Source organism: Mauremys mutica, chromosome 10 (assembly GCF_020497125.1).
Source record: "Mauremys mutica isolate MM-2020 ecotype Southern chromosome 10, ASM2049712v1, whole genome shotgun sequence".
Lineage (NCBI taxonomy): Eukaryota > Metazoa > Chordata > Testudines > Geoemydidae > Mauremys > Mauremys mutica.
Window position 1 is genome coordinate 41,268,370 of NC_059081.1, and position 25,502 is coordinate 41,293,871.

General features: G+C 42.9%; 2 protein-coding genes across 3 annotated transcripts in view; both read right to left on the reverse strand.

Annotated features, from left to right (window-relative positions):
- The window catches only part of ATF2 (activating transcription factor 2), a 98,111-nt gene extending 87,863 nt beyond the window's left edge, over positions 1-10,248 (reverse strand). For both annotated transcript variants that reach the window (XM_044978396.1, XM_044978397.1), the window contains exons 1-2: positions 10,150-10,248; positions 4,423-4,473 (exon numbers count right to left, since the gene is read on the reverse strand). The gene's annotated coding sequence lies outside the window, so the exon portion shown is untranslated. The remainder of the gene's footprint in view (positions 1-4,422; positions 4,474-10,149) is intronic.
- Positions 10,249-20,452: 10,204 nt separating this feature from the next.
- Positions 20,453-25,184, reverse strand: ATP5MC3 (ATP synthase membrane subunit c locus 3). The gene is made up of 5 exons (XM_044978399.1): positions 25,043-25,184; positions 24,864-24,964; positions 23,520-23,597; positions 22,983-23,176; positions 20,453-20,705 (listed from the first exon to the last, which is right to left on the reverse strand). The coding sequence occupies exons 2-5, from the start codon at positions 24,900-24,902 to the stop codon at positions 20,591-20,593; spliced, it is 426 nt and encodes a 141-aa protein (XP_044834334.1). The 5' UTR covers positions 24,903-24,964; positions 25,043-25,184; the 3' UTR covers positions 20,453-20,590.
- Positions 25,185-25,502: the final 318 nt, after the last annotated feature.

The following is a 25,502-nucleotide window of genomic DNA, read 5'->3' on the forward strand; positions in this document are numbered from 1 at the left end:
TTCCTCAACAAGGTCCTCGTTACTCACCAAAATCAAATCTAAAATGGCATCCCCCCTCATTGGTTCAGCAACTACTTGATGAAGGAATTCATCAGCTATCACCTCTAGGAAAAGCTGAGCCCTATTATTATTACTAGCATTTGTTTCCCAATCTATATCCGGGAAGTTAAAGTCCCCCATGATCAAACAGTTGATGTAAAGAAAACCACAAGAACACATAGCCATCCTGACCCTGGAATAGAATGCAGGATTATTGAATCTCAACATTCCTCTGCTAGCCAGGAAAAATCTTTGAAACCCACTCAAAGTGTGTCTCAATCCTATCTAGTGGCTGCTCCAAAGAGAATCACAGCATACTACTGTGATTGCTACCAGTTACTTTGTTAGCTCTAGTGGTAGTGGTCTCTGATGTGGAGCTAAAGTTTCCAATCCTTCAGACCACCCATCTGGCTCAACAATTAAATGTCTGTGTTTTCAATTTGCCCCCCCCCTTTTTAAATTAAAATACCTGCAAATCAAGTCCCTAATGTTAAGTTAGACACCAAACAATGAGGAACAAACAAGTAATGACCACCTGTGAAAAATCTGGCTTATGAGACTTGCTGCACATCACATAGGAATCCTGTGGCAGTAGCAGCGATAGAATCCAATCCCAGAGTAGCATTCAGCTGCCTTAACCACAAATTCATTCTCTCTCTTCCTGCTGTTCCCTGCTTCATTCACTACACTCTTTCCAACTTCTACAGCAAATGAGGCAGGGGTCCTACAAACAATAACCTCATTTACTCCACAATCTTGGTTCATCTCCAGAGGACCAGTCATCCTGTACGCTGAGGGTCTATGGGAAAAAAAAAGTGATCATACAGTTGAAGACTGTATGATAATCTTCTCAGCATATGCTCGATATGTCTCAGGATTCATCACCGATTTTGGTCCACTGGTGGTATTATAATGAATATGCACAAGGGGGCTGAATTAAGATTGCACAACCAATCTTAGTTCTGGCATTTCCTAAACTTCCGAGTGTTTGACAGTGCAACCTTAAAGTTCTCTGAATGTAATTTTTAAAAAATGTAATTGAACATTTGTATTATAGTAGTGCCCAAAGGCCTGTACTAGGATTTTGTCCCCTAATGCTAGCAGCACAAAAACACATAGTAATGCTCCCTGCTCCAAGGAGTTTATTATCTAAGATTACAAGAATGGAAGCAGAGAAAGAAAGAGAGGGTTTAAGTGCAGCCATTTAAGTGTCAGAGATAGAGCAACTGTTCTGTCAAGTCTTAGCCTAATATCGCAAGCCCTGTAGAAGCAGGGCTCACTTCAGAAGCAAGTGGAAAACAGAATAGTCAGTGTGACCTAGCCTTGAGATAACGATGTTTGAGAAGAGAAAGTGAGAAAATACTGGAATAAATAGCAAATAGCCTAAATAAAATGCATGTCACAAAGAGGTATAAATACTTGTGTGATTTTGTGTGTACTTTGGAGAAACTGAGGCAGAGATGCACTCTGTCAGCTGTGTTCTTCCCTTGCAATTGCATGTCCTGAATAAAGCTGTCTCTGATTTTGTTGCTTCCAACCTGAGAGTGGAGTTTGTTTCTTCCACATAAGTGGGATATAATGGGTAAAGGGAGAGGGATACAGATATCAAATATATACAATTTTGATGTATATACATATATTTGCAGATTTTTTTATTGTACAGTAAGTGCCAACTATTCTTATCTGCCATTCAACGGAGTCATAATTAATAACTGATTTAAGTGTCAGGGCAGAGTTGTGACTTGAGAAATCTGTGGCCTTATGGGATCAGCTCAAAGAATAGGTTCCACATGTAAGAGGCAGCATGGAAGGAGGTGCAGAGGCATATATCCATATACAAGAAGGTGACAAATGGCTAAACAAGACTAACATAGTTAACAGAACAGAGAAGCTGTGTTTAATGTGATGAGAGACAAACGAAAGCACATAGCTAGGGCAGAATTCTGAAGGTTCTGGAAGGTGAGGACAAGAAGCTTGACTCTGATGCAGTGAAACAGGAGGAGGATAATGGACCCAGGAAGATGATCTTAAAAGCTGCATTTTGTATCCTTTGGAATCATATGCCTCCTTTCAGCCATGTTACCCTAAGGCATTTGGTTTATGTAGTTCTACCTGTGTCTACTGGTATGTTGTATGGCCTTCATGTATGCTTTGATGTTAGTCCTACATGGGGAGAGATGTATGGAAGCAACATCGGTGGCCTTCAGATACCAAAATAATCTGTTTAAGATACAGCAAATGGAAATGGGAAAAAGGAAGTTGTTTCCTTGATAGGTACTTGTGAGACAGCCCTGCGATCCTTGTATTATTTATACACATGATAGAAGTAAACTAAAGAACCCAGCCAATGTTAGGCAGCCAGAGCAGGTGACTTTGATCAATGCCACTTGCATAATGATTTCCCAAAAATTAGACTGGCTCTTAGTTAGATATTGATTGGGCTTGTAAGAAAAAGATTCACACTTGTCCTCCTGTTTCTCTGACCACAGCCACATCTTTAAATAGGTGTATAGTAAAGTATTGTAACTAAGAAAATAAGAGTTTAAAAGTAGTATTTACCCATCTGTCAATTACTTTACCAATACAGAATACCTCCCTACAGAACTGAACATAATTTAGCATGAGACTCAGGCCCTATCCACAATGGCAGTTCAGAATAACATGGCTTGTCTGATTGGTTTGGAAAGGCATAATAGTGTAAGCATTTAAAAAACATTTCTCTAGATTTTTTCACCTTTTGAATCTAGAAATTTTTTTAAAGCTTATACAGAATCCACACTGGCCAAGCAAACTGTTTTAAACTTGTTTCTCTGACAGGTTTTCATTACCAATATAGGTGGCACTTTAAACAGAGTCTGAAGGGCAACAGTGCATCTCATCTACAAGAAATGCTGAAATGATTAATGATTTACAACATACAGAACTTATAGCAATGATAGTTGATATAGTGTGTGTCTTCCCGGGCCTTTTAACTACAGGGCAAATTTCACTGTATCAAATGAACACGCTCCATACATCTGTCCTGCAAGCAAAAGGCTAATACTTTATAAACATTAATTCATCAAGATTAAGTTATTTTGACATAACTAGAATGACATTCCTAGGCACTACGGTAATACAAATAATAAATAATATAATGACATTCTATGTGAATGCAAAGCATAATCATCAAGCCCAAAGCATCTCACTTAAAACTTCTTAAAAAGAAAAGAGTGCAAACATAAGTTGAGTGGACATTAGCTAGAGTACTTGCTATACTGTATTTGAAGTTTTAACATTAGATTTTTAATTATTTTGTTTTTTGCAGATTACATCAAAATCCATTCATCTCTCTTGTTCTCTTCTTTTCCACCACTATGGGTGGATGGCTGGTAGCCCATAACTGAGAATGATGATACACTGAAAATGTAAAAGCAAACACTATTTTTAAATGCGGAAACTAAACATTTCTTTGAGCTATTAGGCTACCTAAACAGTAGTGAAACGTACTATATGCACTGATGACTGCTCGTAGCCCACTTGGTCTGCACTGCTGTTATTAATTCATGACTTTGTTTATATACACAGAAAAATTACCCTAGATTCTTTTAATAAAAAATGTTTAATGCAGACCTCTTGGATTTGAAGGGGCATTAAACTGTATCCTTAAATGTTTATTGTACTACTATTAAAATAAATATTGGACAGGTAAGCCAGAGCAGGCAAGGAAGAATGGTCACTTAAAAATAAAAAAGGCATGTTTGATTTATTTAATTCCTGATTTTTCTTTTCATACGATGTCTTTTTCAGATAAGAATATAAATGCAACAAAAGATTTGTTTAGGTGATTGACAATAAAATAAGCAGTGATGCAGACTATAAGAATAAAAACTGAACACAGGAAAGTATGTTTATTTAAAATACTTACTTTAAGTGTAAGTATTAATTTTCTACTGTTCCAACCTTAACATGGGGAATGTTAGCTTAAATGGGGTAAAGGTGCAAAGGAGGAAGAGGAGAAGGGTTCAGTTTTTTTTGTTTACTAGATTAAAATTATCTAAAGTTAAAAGCAGTATCTTCTTCTAGAGCAAAAAAGAAACTCAAAATAAGTAACAGTTCTAAATGCTAGCTCAGTTGCTTCACTTTTATACCTTCTGGGTGAGACTTTAAAAAGCATTCTAATTTAGCCTAATCTTAGTTCCCACTAAAGTTAATGGGAATTATACCATTATTTCTAGGGGAGGAGAGCTGGGATGATTTTGAGCATTTTTGAAAGTCACACCTTTCACTTAAGTAAAGAAGATGGTAGATGGAAAGTCTCCCAAATTAAACTACTTAATAAATAATGAAAAATAAAACAAATTAAAATTTTTAGTTAAAAAAAAAAGTCACAGCTGCACTGACCTGGAGGGGCTGGAACAGCTTCTCTCAGATTCCTAGAACACAAGCGGAAAGCTGAAACAAAATGAAATATATTTACTGCTTCACATTTACAGGAAAATCTGCCTTCCAAAAAGAAGTGGGTAAATGCCTCATTTTAATAGACTTATTGTATTTCACCAGCACAGGATCTGAAACACAAAAGTGAAAAGGAAGGGTTCCGGTGTTTAAAACACAAATGAGATTTTTCCCTACTATAAGTCAACCTTCTGAGACAACATATTTGAAAGTCTGGACCAATGGGTTTTCATTTGATGTTCAAACTTACTAGGCAGAGAAATTATTACTGGCTTCCAAGAATTGTTCTCCCACCCAGCTATACTCTTTACAAGCCAGCTCCTGTGCTTTCCTTAGCACAGGATGTGCTCCAGTGTACTGCCATGAGGCTTTTGTATAGGGTGGAGGGATGCTTAAATGACAATTTCTGTGGTGTGTCAGAGTCCCTGCACAAGTGGATCTTCTGAGTAATGTTCTGTCCCTGCAAAGGAGAAGAGGGGCTTGGTCACTGAAGCATGAAGGACTGCAAATGAGCAGGGTGGGCTCCATTTTGAAGCACCACTTGCCATAAAAAGATAGTGCTAAAGGGAGTGTGGCCCTCAGAATGTAGTTCAGGAGAATTTGCAGTACACACTGTCTCATCTGAGATGGGAGTGGAACCAGAAGGAGCCTAAGCTCCTAAAACTGACTAAGCAGAAAGGAGCTGTGCAGAGGGTAGAGGACTCAATACCTAAAGGCAAAGAGAGCCAGAGCCTCCTACTTTGCTGCTGCCACTATTTGCCTTGCTGTAAGAGGCCATTCTGTTTGCCCCGGGAAGAAGACTTAAAGTTGGGCTTGCTCCAGTGGGTCTTGAGGAAGAGCAAGAGGGGACGTAACAAGTGCATCATCATGAAGAGATCTAAGCACAAACAGCCACAGCATTTTCTGCCTGTCTGAATGGCTAACTGCTCCATGAGGTTCCAAGAAGCAAGCAGCGGACACACCACGCAGGAGTGCAGCTGGACAGAAAGAAAAAAAAGTTTGAAGCTGGTGATTGGTCACATTGCCTACCAAATCCAAAAAGCAGAAGGAAACCCATTTGTCCAGATTGTCAAAAGACCTGAAGCAGAAAGATCCAGTACACAGCTCAACAGAATCAGCAGACCTAATTATGGAATGGGGTGTGTGCAGAGGAACAAGGAGAGTATGACTTTGGTGAGACGGGGACAGAGCTGGAATAAAGACGAAATTTCTGTGTGAAAGGCAAGTGGAAGGGTAAACACTGCAGGCAATATCCAAGGAATATTTTTCTTTTTTTTCTTTTTTTTTTAATTTGTTGGGCTTTTTTGATGGGTTATGAAAAAGTCAAATTACTAATACTGATACAAATATAAGGAAGGATCAAATAAGTAAACAAATGTGAGTTTGGGTGATATAAAAATAAGTTTAAATACATTTATATTCTCTTCTAAAGTGTATTTCATGTCCCTAAAAACATTACTGTTCTAAATATTTCTGTTTCTACTGTTACTGAAGCTACTACAACATCTTATGATAGACTACATAATTGGCTGAATCTGGAAACAAAGGTTACTTACAGTTTGGCAAAAATAAAATTTTAGTTCTCTCAGACATTTCCAGAATAATATTCTTTTCTAAGTTAATTATGATTAATCTTCTGAATTCACTTGCCTGGGTTCTTAAATCTCAAAATTTCTCACAGAAATTAAATTACTCAAAAATGAAAGCATTATTGTAGTGACAAGATAAGTTAAGTCATTTTTACTGTTTCAACTTCATTAATAAAGCCAGAAAACTGGTTCACGTCTACATTGTTTCACACTATCATATAGCTATGAATTTGATACAAATAATCATTTCTGAGTTTTTGTCATGAAGAACTGTTTCACTGGTAAGATTTCTGTTATACAAAACAGTAGACTTTAGAAGTGTCTTTACCAAAATAATAGAATTGACCACTTTGAGCACTCTTTTGTGAAACTTGTCTGCGTTTACCTACAGACAGAAGTGTTCTACACTTCTTGGACTCAGTCAAAGCCAAAACTTCCTAGCTGTAAGAACAATGGGACAATGGAACAGACTGCATAGGGCGGTCATGGAAGCTCCTTCACTGGAGGTTTTCAAAAGGAGGCTGGATAGCCACCTGTCTTGGGTGGTTTAGACATACCAAATCTTGCATCTTGGTAGGGGGTTAAACTAGATGACCCCTCCAGTCCCTTCTACCCTATGGTTCTTTGATTCTCATCTAAAATTTATGCTGACCAAGCTACATTGCAGCAAGATAGGATTAAGCTCTGGCATAAACACCACTATTCTTCCATCCACCTAGCTACTGTTTGTTGATGGGGTGGATTTACTACAGCAATGGAAAAACCCTTTCTGTCGCTGTAGCAAGTGTCTATGGGCTGGTCTGCAAGGGAAAGCTACATCAGTTTACCTACATCTCTGAGGGGTGTGAAAAATCCACATCCCTGAGAGTTGCATGTAAGCAGTGCTAGGTCGAAGGAAGAATTCTTCAATCAACTTAGTTACAACCCTTAGTTATCCTCCCACAGTGATGCGAGAATCCCTCCAGATACTGCAATAATGCTACAGCAATGCAGCTGTGCCACTGTAGAATTTTAAATGTAGACTTAGCCTACACTACAGTGGCATAGCTGCAGCTGTGCCCTGAGTCACTGAGCGTGAATCTTGCCCCTACTCAAGCCAATGGCAAAACTCTCATTGACTTTGATAGGGCCAGGATTTCATAGGTATCATAGGTATTTCTTGTAACACCGGTAAAGATATTTCAGATAGAAGTGTGATTGATAGGTTAACAGTGTCCCATTAACACCAGGAGAATCTACATTTGGTGTTATACAAAGTTGTTTTTATTTATTATATGTACTGCAGTAACATCCTACAACTCCAAGAAGGAGCAGGGAGCCTTTGTGCTAGGTGGACATATGTGTAGGAAAGCATTACCTGCTCATAACAGCATACAGTCCTATTTAAGACAAGATGTAACAAGTGAGAGTAACAAGCAACAAGGGATGGTTGAAGAGATGACAGGGCTAACAGTAATAAGATCGTGCAGTTAAATAAGCTAGCGAATGCACACCACTTGATGACTTCAGTAAGTATTACTATATAATACTGAATCATACTACGCTTGTTACTGTGAAAATCTTCATTAGGTTCTTTTTTAAGTGGGAATTTGATAAACATTTTTAAAAATTGGAGGCGCGCCAGACTGAGATCAGATAACATTTCAGGAAAGCAGTGTGTGTCAGCTAAGAGTTAAAGATTGGCACATAGCTTTTATTTTTGGTCTTAAATACCTACAGACAAGAAGCTTAAACAAAAGAAAAAACTACCAAAGAAACTAGAATGGATAAAAATGGAAAAAGATCTTGACATAATAAGCACATCGGAAACACGGCTGAATGTCAAAAGTTAAGGTAATACAGTATTATCTGGATATATCCTATAAAAAACCAAACAGATTAGGTTATACAGGTCTGGGAGCAGCAGTGAACCCAAAAGATTTAACGCAATCAAATAAGACATAATTTTGGAGTAGAAAAAAGGATATATGGCAAAATCTGTATGGCTACAAAAATTCCTAGTAAGAATACAGATATACCAACAAAATTAGGCTTACTGACCTCCAAATCATGATAAAGATATTGAGTGTGCAGTGAAGATCAAAATATTAATGTACAACTTTAAATACCCAAATATAAAATGATAAGTTGCCCACCCAACCCTCCAAAAAATGCATTTTCATTATTAATTTAAATTTGTCAATAACCTTTAATGTAACAAGGAACCCCAGTAAAGTTTAGTGTATTTTTTGTTTTTTTAAACTTCACACATTGCAATGAGGCCCTTTGAATCTGTAATATGCTATATAAATGCTAAGTGTTATTTTCACAATGGTGTTTTAGTAGATGTTATAACTACCAGATCAGAGCAGTGTTCTACCTAATCGAACATCCTCATTTTAGCCCCAGTTCTGCACACATTTGTTTTAAATCAATGGGGCTATCACTAGTAGTAAACTTAAGCATATGCATATGTGTTTTCCGTATTGGGGCCTCCGATAATAGCCACTACCAATACTTCAGAGAAAGGTTCAAGAAATCCTGCATTTGACAATTATGGAATAACCTGTCCATAGGGGATTTTTGTCCTCACCCCATTTGCTAGCGGCTGTCTTATACTCTAAGGCAGTAGTTTTCACCATTTTTTTCATTTGCAGACTCCTAAAAACTTTCAAATGGAGGTGCAGATCCCTTTGGAAATTTTAGACATAGTCTGTGCCCCCTCACCCCCCCACCCTCAGGGGACCATGGGCTTGAAAACCACTGCTCTAAAGCATGATAATTTATATTTAATGTAAGTGTGGATATTCTCAGTAGCCACATAAGAGGCTATTTTTCTTTGTTTTAGTCCTATTAAACTCTTGCACTCAAAGATAGCTTGGGGCAATAGAGGAAATAAAATCCAAATTTACTCACTTGGATATATGGGAGATTTTAACAAAGATTTTGCTAAGGGGAGTAGAGGATGGAAGGGAGAAAACAAAAAGCCCAGAATTCATTTATTTGGAGAAGCGGACAGCCTAGAATTTACTAGTTAATGGGGGGGACCCATAAACCCATTAATTGTGGGGTCAAAGAAAGAGATCAAAATGTCTTTATTTTTTGAAACAACAAACAATTTATTTGGGGGATGGATGGAGACAAGGCAACCAGAATACATGTGAGATAGGAGTATCTCAACTGATTTTATTTGCAAGACCAGAATTACATTATAAGTTGGGGGAAAATCAAGAGGTTGCAATGTAAATTAAATAGGTGGCGGGAGGTGGCAGCACATGAAGTCCCTACCTCCAATTAGCAAACTTAATCCTGAGGCAAGAGAGGGTCACATCTGGGAAGATTTTCAAGCCCTAGAATATAACCATCATGCTTTGAATGTCTGAACACCAGTGCTGCCTCACATAAAACGTCTTCTTGGTGGGCCACAAGTAGGTAAGAGGCTATAGCTATTGAGAGGACCCTAAAGGAAAAACACACAATTGGCAACAGAGTGTCCAGCTCCCACTCACCAAGCAGACCACCACAACCCAGGCCAGGACGGAAACAGACACAGGCCACGCAGCCCCCCCTACGGCAGAACAGCTCTGCCCTCCCCTCTTGGCAGCTGCTCAGGGGCACCTGGGGTCTTCCATCTCCCTCCGCCCTACCCGGGGCAGGCGCAGGCGAAGAGCGGCAGGCTCGGCCCCCTCAGCAGCGGGGGGAGGGGCGGGCCTCGCTGCACCCATCAGCCCCCCCGCCCCCAGGGACGGGGTGGGAACCTGCTGGACCTGTCAGGGCAGCCCGCTTCCGGGAAAGGAGCCTCGCCCTGGCCAGGCGCGGGGACTAGCCTACCTCGGGGGCGGGTAACGGTCTCCTCCGCGCTGGCTCCGGACCGAACCCCGCGGCTCTACGGGCAGCGGGGGCCACAGGCCGCGTTGGGGGCGGGGGCCTCTGTGGAGAGCGGCGACGCCATGTTAATGCCTCCCGGGCACCCCCACCTCGCCCAGGCCGCCCCGCCCCCTTCACCCGCCCGCTACGGCTGAGGCGCCGCCGCGCACAAACCCCACTACAACGCCCCGGAGGCGCTGCCGGGCTCCCCCTCGCCGCGCTCTGTTTACAAACTCACCCCGGGCAGACGGGTCGAACCGCACATTAAAGGCCGGGTCCCCAACAGGCTTCCGTCCCTTCTCGCGATAACTCACTGACATCCCCCCGGCCGAGGAAAAGGGGTCACGTGATCCACGGGGCGCTGTTGAAGGAGCCATAGAGCAGGGCTCTGATTGGCTTGGAAGATGGAGCCCAGGAGTGTCTGTGTGGCCGGAAGTGGTAAATAACAAGGTAGCGGCGCGGGAAGCGCAGGGAAGGACGCTGGTAGGTGGTGTAAGCTAAGCAGAGCCCGCGAAGTAAAGCGGGTGGAAGGGGACCCTCTTCAGAGCAGTCGCTGGTTTAGTTAGCGAGTGTCGAATGGTTGGTACTGAAAATAATGGGGGGAATGGTTGAAGAAAGTGCTCTTTAGATGAAATTTAAAACCGACAGGCTGATCCTTTTGTGGTAATTTAATTTACATTGTCTTTGGGGCAGGGACCATCATTTTGTTCTGTGTACAATGCCTAGCAGCACAACGGGGTCCAGGTCCATGACGGGCTCTTAGGGGCTATGGTAATACAAATTAATGATAATTAAAGATCCAGTTATACATCTGCAAAAGTAGCTTGAGTGTCACAACCAAACTGCATCCTCAGTAATTCTACTTTGTCTTGCTAAATTTCCCCTTAATTTTCAATTAAATGTAGCATTCTTCACTTACTCTCCAGAACCATGTTGCTGGGCTTTACACAATGGCTGGTGAAGTGACATCTTTGTAAACTCAAAAACATTGTCTCTCTCACCAACAGAAGTTGGTCTGGTAAAAGATATTACCTCACTCACTTTATCTCTCTCTAATATCCTGGGCCTAACACGACACTGCAAACAACCTTTGTACTTTGTAAAGTACTTTGAGATCATGTGGGATACAGGTTATAATATATATGTAGGAGCTTTATAAAAATGTAAAATAATTCTTGATTGCACATAGGGCTTGAAAGGCTTAAGAGTAGGGGACAATGGGGATTTTATACTTTCCAACTAATAGGTGCTGGGGGTGCTGACACACCCGCTGGCTGGAAGTGGTTTCTATCTTATACAGGGTTTACAGTTTGGTTCAATGGCTCTCAGAACCCTCACTATACAAATTATTCCAACACACCTGTTCCAATTATACCACTCTCACATAGTACCAATTTCTGAGGTGCTACATTTTAAAATGTACCAGCTACCGGCTGCTAGCACCACATGGCTTGCAGCACTGGTTGCCTAAATGTGATGAGAGAACTCTGGGCTACAAGGCTAGTCATGCAGTTCCCTACCTTTCCTTAGTCTCAAATTGGCCCAGAAACTGCGGGGGACTGGATGCAAGAACAGACAAAACAAAGCAGCAAGGACAAGATGAGGAACAAGAACTGCTAGTGCTAAACCCCAATATATCCCACTCCACCATATGCTATATAGCCATTATAGTGGCCTAGATCTGGCTGGGGAGAAAGCAGAGCAATCTCTGAGTAAAAGCAATGAAGGTCTCTATTAACTGCCTCTTTGTCAGTTACCAAATGAGAGAGAGATTATAGCTAGGACTAGAACAATCGACAAAACAGGTTTTCTGAGTTCATGGTGTTCAGAGTGCCACCAGATTTTCTCCTGTTGTGGTCCATTGCAGAAGAGCAGGTGATGCAGTTTTCAGTAAAGTCAGTACAGTGAAGACTCTATCACTATCTATAGTATTGTCCCACCAGATTGGCATTTCATTTTGTGCCTGTCTCTGTTTCCGCAACCTGTGTAAGAGTTTTCAGGTACTCAAGCTCCTAGAGGGATGAACATTATCAAAGCCCGTTGGATAAATCCTTGCTGTCCAATCACAGTTGAGATGGTGTGGCCCTTGCTGTCTGCTCTTCAGAATATTTGAGCTAATGATTCTGAATATAATCAGTTTTTAAATCATCACTTGTGACTGCATTTTTTGAGTGTTCAGGGTAAAGTCAAGTCTTTTGGTGCTTCTGGGGCCAGTCAAGTTGGGTCCCACCAGCTAGGATTCTTAAGTGGGCAGATAGGGCTGTGATTCTGACTCTGGTTTTCCAGGAGACATTAGATGGATCAGGGAGCCAAGACTGTGCCACAGAAGTGTGCAAATGGGAAAATCTGTAAAGTAAATATCCTTCATTCATCCAGGTCGCCTAATCACCCTTTTTCTCTATGAGGATGGTCGTTTCTTGGCTATCAGTTTGTTCTCATTTAAAAAAAAAGTTATTGCTTTCATTGGCCTTGGTTTTGGAGTGCTTTACCAGTTGTTTGTTGACAAGGTATTCATGTTTTTTGTATCCAGCTGATGCCAACAGTGTATTTCCTTGTGACTGGACTGGGCCTTTCTCATAGGTGTCATTCATTTAGGCAAGACTGGTCTGTTGCAAAGGAACAGAGTAGGTCTTGTTAAGATGAAGGCTATTCAGAGTGGATAAGAGATCCAAAGTCAGAAATTATCTCATATTAAGAGCTGATTGGAGTAATTCAGGATTACTTGGCAGGTGGTCAATTGAAATTATAGTGCATAATTATGCCCAGATGTTATCCTAAGCTCCTGTACAGAGGCAGGAGTAAGGCCATGTTATCTGGTGAACATTTGGATGAGGAGATGTACTTTAACATTGAGCAGAGAGGTAGGCATACCTCTTGACAAATCAGATTTGAGAATTTTAGTCTGGACCAAATCCCAATGTTATCTGGAAGAGTAACTTGTATCCAATTTGGTTCTGAGCCTGTTGTGGCTGGAGAGCAAAAGGGTTGCATTGTTCAACTTTTATTGATGGATAGAAAGGAGGGCATGCTTTTGGTTATATAAATATTCTTATTGCAGGTTTTTTAATAAACTAATAAAAGTTGCAGTCATTTGTTAAACCATAAAACAATGTGCAGAGCCTTTATTTCCAATGGCATGGTTGTTACAATTAGTTATGAATGACTAAATAAAACAAATGTATAGATTATATCCTGACATATGATAATGATGTAAAAAAATACACTTCAAAACTGGTAGGGATCTACAGTACCAAATTAAGTAATAACTTCATTATACCTTAAGAAAATTCAGATAAGGCTTTACATTCCTTCATGTGCAGGCCTAATCCTCATATTAATCTTAACTATTCAAAGGCAAGGAAATTTCCTGAATTAGAACTAGAAAAACTTTAAAATTCTTTAATTTATATATTCCATGCTTTCTTGACTGGCTGTGACAGCTAAGCTTTAGTCATTAAATGTATGATGTGATCACTCAGCATTGCTCCAAGTTTTTTCACTTGTTGGCCAAAAGGTAGTGGTCGTGCTCCACACTGTAACCTGGGCTTTGTCTTCTCTAGAGAATTAACTTGTTGTGAATCACTAGTTTTCTTGTTAACACACTCCATAGTCAGACGCCATCACCCTCCAGTTATATCATAATCTTGCCATACGGTTTTGGCAATGTTTTTTGGTATGGGCTAAGCCACATGTTAGCTTGCTGCTTTTTGCTAACTTTAAATGTCTGCAGTGAAAATGTGCAGCTACGACCGGTCACAACAATCAATAATGGTCCACCAATCCCTTTCCAGAAGTCCTCAGAGCACCGAATCCTATGCTCTATCTTACCATCTACCTGTGCTCTGTCACCAACCTGGAAGTTGGCTACCTTCCTATAATTCTACTCAGCATCTTTGGACCTACACTGTTAGAAGTACCTTCAACTTTTGTCATCTCTGGTCTCCAACACAGCAGTGAGAAAAATGCTTGCCAGGCATACTGCCACCTGGCCAAAGGATGATACTAAAACCTTGGTTGACCTTTGACCTTGAGTGAGAACTGCCCACCTGTAAGATGCCATAGCCCCAAAACTGTTGGCCAATCATGGGATCAACTGGACCGGACAGTGGAGCAGGGAGAAGATGAATGGGCTCAAGGTTGGAGGGTCAAGAATAACAGTTCCAAGCCCCATGCCATCTGAGAGCTGCCCATTTTATGAGGCGCTGGGTGGTGTTCTAAGCATCATCCTGTGTGCAGTTCTCATTTCAGCCTACGCTCATCTGTGATGTCAGGATGGGTGCAAGCTTGCAACGTGGATGTCTGTAAAGACACAGAAGCCACCCCCTTGGTTGTGAACAGCCAGCCTGGAGAAGACCTTGGTCCCAAATTCCAGGATTTCTTTGGTAAACCAAACTCCAGTGAGCACAGTAGAGTAGAGGAGCCTTTCATGGAAGAACTAGTGGAGGATATAGCATCTCAGCCAGGTAATGTGGGCACAACCATTATTGTTATTGTAAAGTCAGAGTTCCACTATACCTGTGCAAGGCAGGCCTCCCTTTGCCTCCCCCGTAGCTCACAAATCCCCTCTCGCCATTTTGAAGTTCAGCTACTACAAGACACAGAAAGATTTCCCTTGCACAATCAGAAGGTCTCCAGTCCGAGCCCTGGAATATCTGCTCTCCCCTTCCAGACCGGGATCTCTAACAGGACCATATCACCTAACTCCACAGTGTCGCAATCCGATTCATAGTTATGGCTATGTATGGCCACTTGTCGGTCCATGGCCATCTTGTCCTGTTAAAAGGACAAGGCAGCCTCCATTTTGGACCAGGTTCCTGTTGTATAAGAGAGGGCAGAGACTCAATCCTGCCCAGCAACACTAGCTGTGTATGCTCTCCTGTGTTTTTGTTTTTTTTCTCTCCTGCTGGGCCATCTAAAGGTCAGGCTAGTTCTGTGTGTGGAGGCCTGATTCTGCCCAGCAACCTGTTTTTTTTGGGTCGGTCGTCTGGAGGTCAGGTTAATTCTGCCCAGAGACTCATTTTCCTGCTCTTTTTTGGACCCAGTCATCTAAGGGTCAGGTTTGTTTACTCGTCAACTCCAGTGTGCCGTGTGCAAAGCCTTCCGACGTGGGGTGGCAACAGCTCGAAACCTGAAGGGAGGAGGGACCAGGGAGCCAATCAGATGCTGACACGAGGGAGTGAGACCCTTCTATAAAACTAGGTTTCCCCCCAAAATTTGTGTGGAGCATCCGCGTGTTAGCTGAAGGACCTGATCACTCGTTCGGGCCAGGGTCTCCTCCCGGTAAAGTGCACTCGTGTCGTATCGTTTGGATTCGTTGTCGTTTGGACCCGATCCCTGTCTGCTCGTCATGCTTCTGGTGTCTGTTCTGCTGGTCAGCTGCGCCTGGAGTGCGGTATTTGCTTTTTGATATCTGACAGTTAGCTTATCTAGCCTTTTATTTGTTCCCCTCCCTAACTTGGTACCAAATATCTACTCAGGATATCAGGATTGTATTAGTGAGCTCAGAATTGCACAATTGCTTAGCTAGCTTGTATAATAGTTCTAGCTGTTATTAAATTGTTAATTGCCAACTGCTTTATGTGTTTGAATCACTGCTCTGTCTGTGTCCAGTGTGTGTGTGTGTTTAACTTGGGAGCTGCCTCTACTTAGAGGGTAGCTGACCAAGGGGGTCCAGTCCCCGCGGTCTGAGTGAGTGGAATCTGCCCAGCTGCAGCCGCACCACACTCTGGGTTTACCCTCTGTGTGAAAGCAAGGGTGGCCGAGGCAGTGGCCCGTGGGTCTCTTTTCTGTGTTTGCACCGGGCATCGCCCTGACGAACCCGATTCCTATCTGTGTGATTGGTGTGTCTGCCTATTTGGTGTGGTGTGGTGAGCAGTATAAAGTGTATTATTACTGTGTTTTGGGGTGTGTTTGTACTTTTGATACCATCCCAGCCAAAGTTGCCTACTCCCCCAGCCCAAGTTGTAATTATCCCCTAAATAAACGCAGCCACTTGGCTTTTTAGTGTTACCCTGGTCCTGCCTGTCTTTTCCTCACTCAATACCAAGCTTGACGAACCCCCAGCTAATTCAGACACACAGCAGCTTAGACCACGCTTGAAATAATCACCAATGCTGCTGCTTCATCAGGACTGATCTCCTCACCCACCTCTCAAGAAGTCTCCCCTATTTCAGTGAACATTTTGCTTAATGGGAAGGTTGTGGTACTCACCATTTTTTTTTTCTAGGAACCAAGCTTGGAATCTGGCAGAAGCTAGCAATCACAGCAAGGTAGTGAATGGAATGGCATGAGATAAAAGTTACAATTTCTTTTTCCAAATTACACAGGAAGGATGTAAAACTACATTGGGACTCAGACTTTTTGTTTGTTTAAGAACTTTCAAGAGAGGCTCGGCTGTAGTGAGCGAGGAGAGGACACCTAAGAGACTGCTCTCTGTGAGCTAACGGCTATACAGCCTGAGAGCCCAACAACAGAAGAGCTGATACTCTCCAGGCAGTAAGACCAGCATCACAAAATGGAGTTCAGCAACAGCAGGAGGGCTCCAAAGTGAAAAAAAGGAGAACCTAGTGACAGAGGAGATGTGAACTCTGGCTGAAAAGATGGTGACACAGTGTCTTTGCCATGATAGGGAGATGAGGGAGCAAGACATGGCATTTCAAAGGGACATCTGAGAGACTGTTAGGGATTATGAGCCAGTCAATTCCAAGCTCTACTGCCCAACCCACATGTCCAGTCCCATCACTTCACTTCCATCGCACCATATCTTCCAGCATATGTACAATTCTAGGTGTGGGAGTCGGAGAGCAAGTCAATGAGCCATAGCACTACACACCATCAGCAGTAGCTGCGGTGTTCTGCCCCTATTCCTATGCACGGGAACAAACTCGTATCTTGAAGATGTACAGTTCCATTAGATGTAACAGTGCACATCAATATTTTCAGTATATTTTGCTCTTTGCTTCAATATTTTGCAGTTATATTCTTGCTTACACCTGTTAATGTTCTGCACATCTTTTCAACTTCGTAATGCTGGCTGGACTGCCCAAAACACATTTGTCCAGTCCAGCCAGTCCTCCCCACTTTCCCTTCAGTGGTCTATTACATGTGTTAACTACATATGCTAAACAATCTGTTCCACCTTGTATGTAGACTTGACACTATGAGTACTTTTCCCAGACTTGAAGAAGAGCTCTGAGTAAGCTCAAACACTCGTCTTTCACCAGCAGATGTTGGGCCAATAAAAGATATTACTTCCCCCATCTTTTCTCTCTCATTAGTTATATAATCAGTTTCTCTGTTTGGTTGACAGCACATTTTCAGAGCTTTGCAAGAGTATTTATCAGTAAATTGACATTGCAGAGGCTACAAACAGACACATACATAGATAAAAGAGTAGGTGATGGTGGAGGAGTGTCTGCAAGCATCTTTGGTAATGTTGCATATGGGTCCACCAAAAAGACCCTTCTAAATATTAACAGCAGAGCCAGGCCTGTTGTTTTTTTTCCTGTGTGTAAAGTGCCTAGCACAATGAGGTCCTAATCTATGACCAGAGCTACTAGCTACTGCAATACAAATCATGAAGAAAACCCCTTGTTAAAAACAACCTCTTAAGGCCCTATTTTTTTCAAGAGTACTCTATTAAAAAAAAAAAATCAGCTTGACAAGTGTCCCTTTAAATTTGCACTCAAGTTGACATTATAACCTGAATTTTGCACCCCCTCCCTCTATAAATCAAAAACAATGAAATATTGGTCTTAAGATGGTAGATTATCTTTATGGGAAAGGTTGGATTTATTTGAGATCAGTTAGGTACATGATTTGACATCCCCAAAAATCTCAACAATTCTTCTAATGGGCAAGTCTGGTTTTGTTATGCGTTTGTACAATCCCTGCCATATTGGGTTCCTAACCACAATGCCCCCCCCACCACTCACAAACCCGGCATTATCACAGTCCAAATGGCAAATAACATAGATGATGGTTCATTGAACTCCCCTGTTTAATATCTAAGGAATAAGAACAATAGGATTTAGTTTAAAGTTGCCACACAAGATTTTTCAAAAACTACATTTTGGCTTGTTGGCAGCTTCAGACAGTAGCTAGCTCCTATTTCCCACCATAGGATTATGTCAGAGAGCTCTCAGTAGCCTGCAGAAACCTTTTAGCCTCCCTCTACCACCATCCCCAAACCATGTAAGGCTTGGGAGAAGCCACCATACAGGCACTTTTTCTCATCACCATAAGCGGGTGAGAGGGAAGGTTGGTGTTGATTCCTAAAGCTTGTGTGGTATCCCCTCCCCAAGCCTCTTCCAGCTTGCAGAAGATAGGTGACTGATTAGGTCTACTTACATTAACCTCTTAAGTGGTGTGTAGGGAAGGCTCATTTACTGTGTACTTGAAACAGTTAATTACACTCAATACTAAGATGCCTGCAGGCTTAACAAAGGTTTTAAGATAGGATATTGAAGGAGAACATGCACATACAAAAACCCATACAAGTTACAGTGGCAGCTTTTTGCTCTTGAGCATCTATTAACAGTGAAAAAAATATTTATTTCAATACTGAAATTACAAATGTTCAATTTGTCTTTTATATTGGGGATATGTTTAAACAATAGTCTTTCTGAATGTCAAAGGATTTTCTACTGCCTGCTCAATGTTTAAATGTTTTGCAGCAGCAAGACAGATGACTAAGTAGGGAGAATAATGGAACGTACTTGGTTGGAAGTAAACTTAAGGTTACAAGTATCAGATGGGTAGCTGTGTTAGTCTGGATCTGTAAAAGCGACACAGTCCTGTGGCACCTTATAGACTAACAGACGTATTGCAGCATGAGCTTTCGTGGGTGAATACCCACTTGCATCCGATGAAGTGGGTATTCACCCACGAAAGCTCATGCTCCAATATGTCTGTTAGTCTATAAGGTGCCACAGGACTCTGCCGCTTTTAAGGTTACAAAACTCCAAGAAATTCTATTTTAAATTACTTGCAACAGGTAGAAGTTTCAGGGACCGAGAGTTTAAGATGAACATTAGTGATGTTTTTCTTGCTAGGGGGTTAGAACAAGCAGTTGTGATCATCTAAGCCTTTAGCAGATTGTTGCTACCTAATACACCTTCTGTGAGAGGTAAAGGGTCTTATGCATTTATTTAATATTGCTGCCCTGTGGAAGGGTGACTGGAATTTTCAATTTTCTTTTAGAGCTAGTCATAACTTTTACAATTGTGCTAGTAAGGCAGCTAGGACTGAATTATTGTAAATGTGTTAGAGAAAATGTGGAGTTATGTACATAATTGTCTAAGACAGCTACAAGATTTAGTGTACAGCTTATTTAACACCAGCTCAAGTTACATTGCTATGCCTACTTTACAAAAAAAAAAAAACCAACCCTCTCTCTCTCCCTCCAGCTTCTTTGGGATTTTCTGTACTTTCCATGCAAATTACTTCTATGTCACAGCAGGTGGTAGCCCTTTTAAGTAATCAAAGTTAGCTAGCCAGTATATGCATTAAGTTAGCACCACACTTCAACTACATGTCCTGATCTCCAAGAATGTGTGTAGTTTGAGAAAGTGATCTCTTAAGCTGATTCAGACACATGTACACTGTAGTTTAGACAAGCAAAAATGCATATGGTCATCAGCCCCATTAATATTGTTTAAAGCAGAATCACTATAGAACAACACACCCTGGTATTTTAAAGATTTCCTGCAAATAGTCAACTCTGACCCAGTTAGTTTGTAAACTGATATTTAAAGAGTCTGAGACACGGGTCACGACTGATCAAGAGTGGTCTGCAGAACCACTTTTGAGCAATGAGGTTTGAAACAGGTCAAGCTTCTGGATCCATTGGATCCATGGGATTCATTACCAGTTTGTGGAGCATTTAGATCAGGGTAGTCTATTTTTTAATCAAGGTCCAAATTTCTTGGTCAAGGTACAGTCAAATTCCAGACACCAGAGAAAATAAGTAAAGAGATTTCAGGGTCTGTTCAAACCTGGACTTGCAGATGTTTCTGATCTGCCTGTTGACTACCCCAATTTTGATCCTTAGATGAAAGGTGCTATGGAACACATCATCTAGTTCAGCAGTATTGGAATAGAACATGGGAACAGGAAACAAAATGGTTAATAGAGGAGAAAGGTCTAAAAGTTTAATTGTGGTTCTGAATGTTATTCCAAAAGCCATTAGTATTTCATATACCTAAGGTCACCAGTAGCCTTAGAGAGGCTATTTTAGGGGTCTTTAACCAGAAAGATGACAAATGCATCAAAACTACAAATTAAAATTGACATATGCAGTGACTACGTAGAGAAAGCCCTTGATGTGCATCATAACTTCAAACGGAATGCCATTAAGTTTTAGTTTCAGGGTTCTATACTCCATGTGAATTCACTGGGATCAGGAGAAATTTGTGGTGACTGCAGGTCAGTATAAGCCTCATTTACAGTTTTTCACATTAACTAACATCCTTCCCCCCCAAAAAAAAGTCATACCAAGAGACACTGTTCAAATTAATAAAATGAAGGCGACAGCCAAACAGTTAAAGTTATTATCTTTAATGAAATGACTTTGGAAATAATGTTCGTTTCCATGACACCAACATTTTGGGAGCCTCAGTAAAATACATACAATTACATTTGTAGTTTACTAACGCTAACATTACGAACAGCAGATCTCTTCACATTGCAAACAGGATCAAGAAAGCAACCATCAGACAAAAGAGACCCATAGCTTCAGACAGGGCGAATCCCAGGATAGCATATGAAAACAGCTGCTGCTTCAGAGAGGGATTTCTAGAAGAGAACGTGCAGGTATAAGATTGTTTTATATACATACAAATTAACAGTTTATGCTAATGTAGTTTGATGCATCTGACAGAGCCAGTTAAGGATTTTAAATTAACTTTCATGCTACAGATTTTCTGCTATAGCAGGGAAAACACAGTAAACCCACACAAATGTTAACAGCGTTCACCATACAATCGTGACTTCTGAGCAAGTCAAGACTAGATTTAAAGTGTACACATTGCATATTAATATATACGTTTGGGTATGACATTTTACACATGCACAAGATTACAAACATGAAGGCCCTGTCTATACAAGTGCAAAACCAAGAGAGCCTTTGTAGATAGACATATCAACATGGAGAGAGTTCATAGGCTGGTAGGTAACTACTGCATAAGATTTCTCTGGTTAATTCCACTAGTGTGCAATGCACACAACTGAGCATTCCTAGGGGCCTGAGTTTGTTATACATCCAGATTTAGTCTGAATGCCCTTGTAATATTTAGGCAGCTTACAGATAACCTATACTACTCAACGATTTCTGCCTTAGATGGTTTATCAGCCCCCTTAGTGTTACAAAACTGCAACTGAGTATCCTTGAGGAAGTGTGGAAGGAAGAGAATAGAAAGTAATTATGGATTAGTACTTTGCAACATTGGCCTCCCTGCCCTCTTCCACCCCCATGCCTCCCACCCTCAAAAAAAACCCCACCACCACAACCAAGAACAGCACAAATCAGCTTGAAACAGTCTTTTTTTGTTGTTGTTTCAAGAGACAAAGTAACTAGTTTGGTTAGAAGCATATTTTTGTTTCCTGAATGGGAAATAAAACCAGGCTTTTAGTGCCAAGCTAACACTTCGGAAGAGAGTTCATAAATGGAAACAAGTTAAGGTGTTCAAATATTTTTGTTGGGGGGGGGGGGGGGGAAAGAGGAGAAAGCAGGAACTCTACAGCAAGTCATTTCATGACTGTGCCAGTTGCTGTCTCCTCAGTAGTAAGATTTGAGATACTACTGTATGGAAATTAAACAAATGAAATAGGGGAAACAAAATTATGAACACAGGGAACTACGATCTCTCCGTCTTTAAAGGAGTTTCCCCTTCTCAAGCTCCAACAGTGGAATCACTTGTCTGATATTAGTTGGTTGCCATGGAAGTAGTTACTGCAGTGATTTTATAAAACTGCATTTAGTAGAACATTAAGTAAAAGATTGATTACAGGGCTGTAGCAAGAATTTTACATCTCAAGAACAATCCTGATAATTGGGTTAAAAGAGGCACAGGGTCTCAAGTTAAATATTAACATCCACCATCCAGTTTGTCCCCTACAAAATGTTTCCAAGTTATATTCAGTCTAGGATAGGTTTTGGAGTCTCAGAGTTGAAACTAATACTGAAGAACTAAACATGAAACACTGATTTAGCTGTAGTTGGTTTGCCCTAAGAAGTCACGTAAGATTTGCATATACTGAAATCTTAGAAATTCAGCACTTGGGCCTGGTGTGCCATTACCTAATATTCCAAGAGGTTAACATGTTAGAACAGAGGTGGGCAAACTACGGCCCGCGGGAACATCCTGCCTGGCCCTTGAGCTCCTGGCCTGGGAGGCTAGCCCTGGTCCCTCCCCTGCTGTCCCCCCTCCCATGCAGCCTCAGCTCACTGCACTGCTGGCGGGGCTGTGAGCTCCTGGGGCAGCACAGCTGCAGAGCCTGGCCTGACCTGGTGCTCTGTGCTGTGCAGCGGAGGCAGCCAGCCAGGTGGCACAACTGTAGTGCTGCCAGCCACTGGTGCTCCAGGCAGCACAGTAAGGGGGCAGGAAGCACCGGGGGGGGGGCGGGGAAGAAGGGCTGGGCAGAGGAGTTCAGTGGTCAGGGTGGTCTTGGGGGGGAATAGGGGGTTGAATGGGGGCAGGGGTCCTGGGGGAGTGGGGTGGGAGTTGTATGGGGCAGGGGTCCTGGGGGGGCCCCCCTCCGTCATGGAACAGGGGGGTGCATAGGGCAGGAGTCCTGGGGGGGAGGACAGATAGGTGGTGGGGGCCAGGCCACGACCCCCTCCCCTAACTGGCCCTCCATACAATTTACAAAACCCAATGTGTCTCTAAAGCCAAAAAAAGTTTGCCCACCCCTGTGTTAGAAGGCTTATTCTAGGGGCATTATTTCAATTCTACACACTGACTGTTTTAGTGGAAGTTTATCAAGACTTTGCTACCAATATATATCTTCAAGTTCATCATTAAATATGTTTGCATGCAACTTAAGTGATATATATATTAAAAAAAGGATTACCTGGCATAACCAATGATTAGACTACCAAAGACGGTTCCGATACCAGCACCAGAACCAGCCACTCCTACTGTGGCAGCGCCAGCACCAATAAATTTGGCAGCAGTGTCAATGTCCCTGCTGACAGCACTGGTCTGGAACTCTCTAAGTGCTACTTGGAAGACAGCATTCTGGGCTCCATTAAGTGTTGAGCTGCCCTGAGAAACAAACATGAAAAGCATTTAAATACAGACTCAAACAGATCTTTTATAGCTACTTTGAAGTTTTGGGTTATTCTGTAGTTCTTCTATTACAAATACAGTAAACCAGAGAGTGGTTATAGAGTTTACTAGAGCCTGTAACTAGAAGTTCAGACTTCTGTGTTACTTGCCAAACATAATGGAATGTAGCTTTGTTGGGAGAAAAATGTATAGATGACCCTTTACTGATCTGTCATACAGTCAATATTTTAGTTAGTAAAGTACATTTGAAAAAATGGGATGAGAATACTTGGGCTCACCAGAAAGTTTAGGAAGCTACAGAGTTTAGTTTATAAGGTACCTCTCCAGTCCTGACCTCTGGCCTAGACAACACTGATGCAGAAATTGGTCTGTACAAGACTCTTGATCCTGCACGGATCTGTAAGAGAAAAAGTGACATATTTGACCACAAACATATTTCTATACAACTGCACTGACTTTTAATAGTGATTTTTGTAAGATTAAAGACTTCACTCTTCACTAAGTCTTTCATCTTAAGGTCAAGGCAGTGGACATTTCTGATGTGCAGATATTGACACATCTAGCAATATCAAAGCAAGGTAAGAAGAAAGCTTACATTTATCATCTGATTCCCTAACTCACAGCCCCCTTTTCTGTGATGGGTTATTTTATGTCAAGTACTTAGGTTCATGCTAATCCATTATTTGGAGCCATTGCTAAACAGCACTGTAATATTGAGAGCAAATGTTTTAAGTGTGATATATGTAACAGCAATACAAACAAAGGGTGAGATAACCCCACAGAAACTGAAATGAAAGCAAGATACTGAACATTTGTAACCCAACACTACTCAAGTTGCTAGCCATTTGTTTATATCATTAAAACAAGTGCTTCTGACTTTCTCATTTGTGAGCATCATCCTAAAGCTGAACAGTGAAATACAGAGGGCTGCAAGAATAATTCAGATCTCATTTTAAAAGGGTAACTATTTTTCTTAGCTCTAAAACATGAGCGTAAAGTAGAAACTTGAGTTTTGCAGCCATAATAAAAATCCACTACAATGCATTAAAAAACCCCAAGCTACTCTGTACGAAGGAACTGGTACGTTTTGAGAGACACCACCCAGACTTAAATCGAGCAAGCGAGGAATGAATGAACCCGTCTCCAGTACGGCCTGCTGGTGTCCTTGGGCTCCTAGCGCTCTAAGGTCAGGCGGACTCGTACCCGGCCCGTGTCCGCGGCATAGCGGAGAGGCCGCCGGCTGCGCCGAGGGATCCCCGGCAGGGGCGGGGAGTCTGGCTCCCGCACAGCGGAAGCGGCAAGCTAGAGTTTGACCTCCAGCAAGGGGCTGAGCGGGCGCTAGGCCTCACGAGCAGCGCCTGGCTCTCGGGGCGGGGGGGGGGGGGGAAGGGACCCGCCTCTCTCCCCGCGGGGCCCCAGGCTGCAGAGAAGGGGCGGGGACTTGCCCTGCAGCAAGGGGCTGGGGGAGCCAGGCCCCGGAGCAGGAGCAGCTCACTCGTTGCACCGCGATCCCCCCTCCCCGACAGGAGAAGCCCTCCGGGGTGGGACCGGCCTGCAGCCCGCGGAGGAGCTGCTGCGCCCCCCACGTCCCGGAGCTCGGACTGGAAGCCAGCAGCCGGGGGGGGGGGGGTCCAGGCTACCCAGCCCAGCCGGCGGCACTCACCAGGGCCGGGCAGGAGGCGAGCTTCACGCAGGCGAACATGGCAGAGGGCTGCGGGCTGGCGCTGTGTCCCCGGGGCCTCCTCGGCGCTGGAATCCGCCTCTCTGCGAAAGGAGCAAGAGCGGTTAGGCCCGGGTAGAGCGGGGCAGATGGGGCGGCGACCCCCGGCTCCCCCCACTTACCGGCTGCAGCAGCAGAGGTCGAGCGGACTGAATGGGGCGCGGTGCGCAGGCGCGGCGGGGGCGAGCAGCGCCCGGATGCGGGGGGGGGAGGAAACGCTGCAGCCCAAGGTCACTTTGTAGCAACTTTATTGGTCCCGCCGCAGGGGCGGGACGGAGCCGGCCCCGGCTCCGCCCTTCCGCGGGGGAGCGTCCGCCGCCCGCGCTCGGGCCGCGCGCGCCCTGCCCCGAGTCCCGCTTTCTTCCCGCGCCCGCCATCCTAGCGTGGCGCCAGGGCCGCTCGGCACCGAAATCCCTTGGAGGAGCCGGGCCTGAGGGCCAGGCGCCACAGCCGCAGCGGGAGCTGGTCCCTGCCCGGAAGAGCCTACAGTATCTCCCCGCTGCCGTGCCTGGGCTCCTGGGCGCTAGGCCCCTGGCACTTCGTTTGAGAAACCATTTCCAGTGGCACCACCTTTGTTTCCGC

Bases quoted from the DNA above. Each gene is read 5' to 3' on its own strand.
- ATP5MC3 (XM_044978399.1), bottom strand. From the start codon at position 24,902: ATGTTCGCCTGCGTGAAGCTCGCCTCCTGCCCGGCCCTG. The intron at 23,598-24,863 runs GTGAGTGCCGCC...TTTCTCTTACAG, and splicing joins TCGCCTCCTGCCCGGCCCTG to ATCCGTGCAGGATCAAGAGT. The intron at 20,706-22,982 runs GTAATCCTTTTT...GTTCTCTTCTAG, and splicing joins CTAATCATTGGTTATGCCAG to AAATCCCTCTCTGAAGCAGC.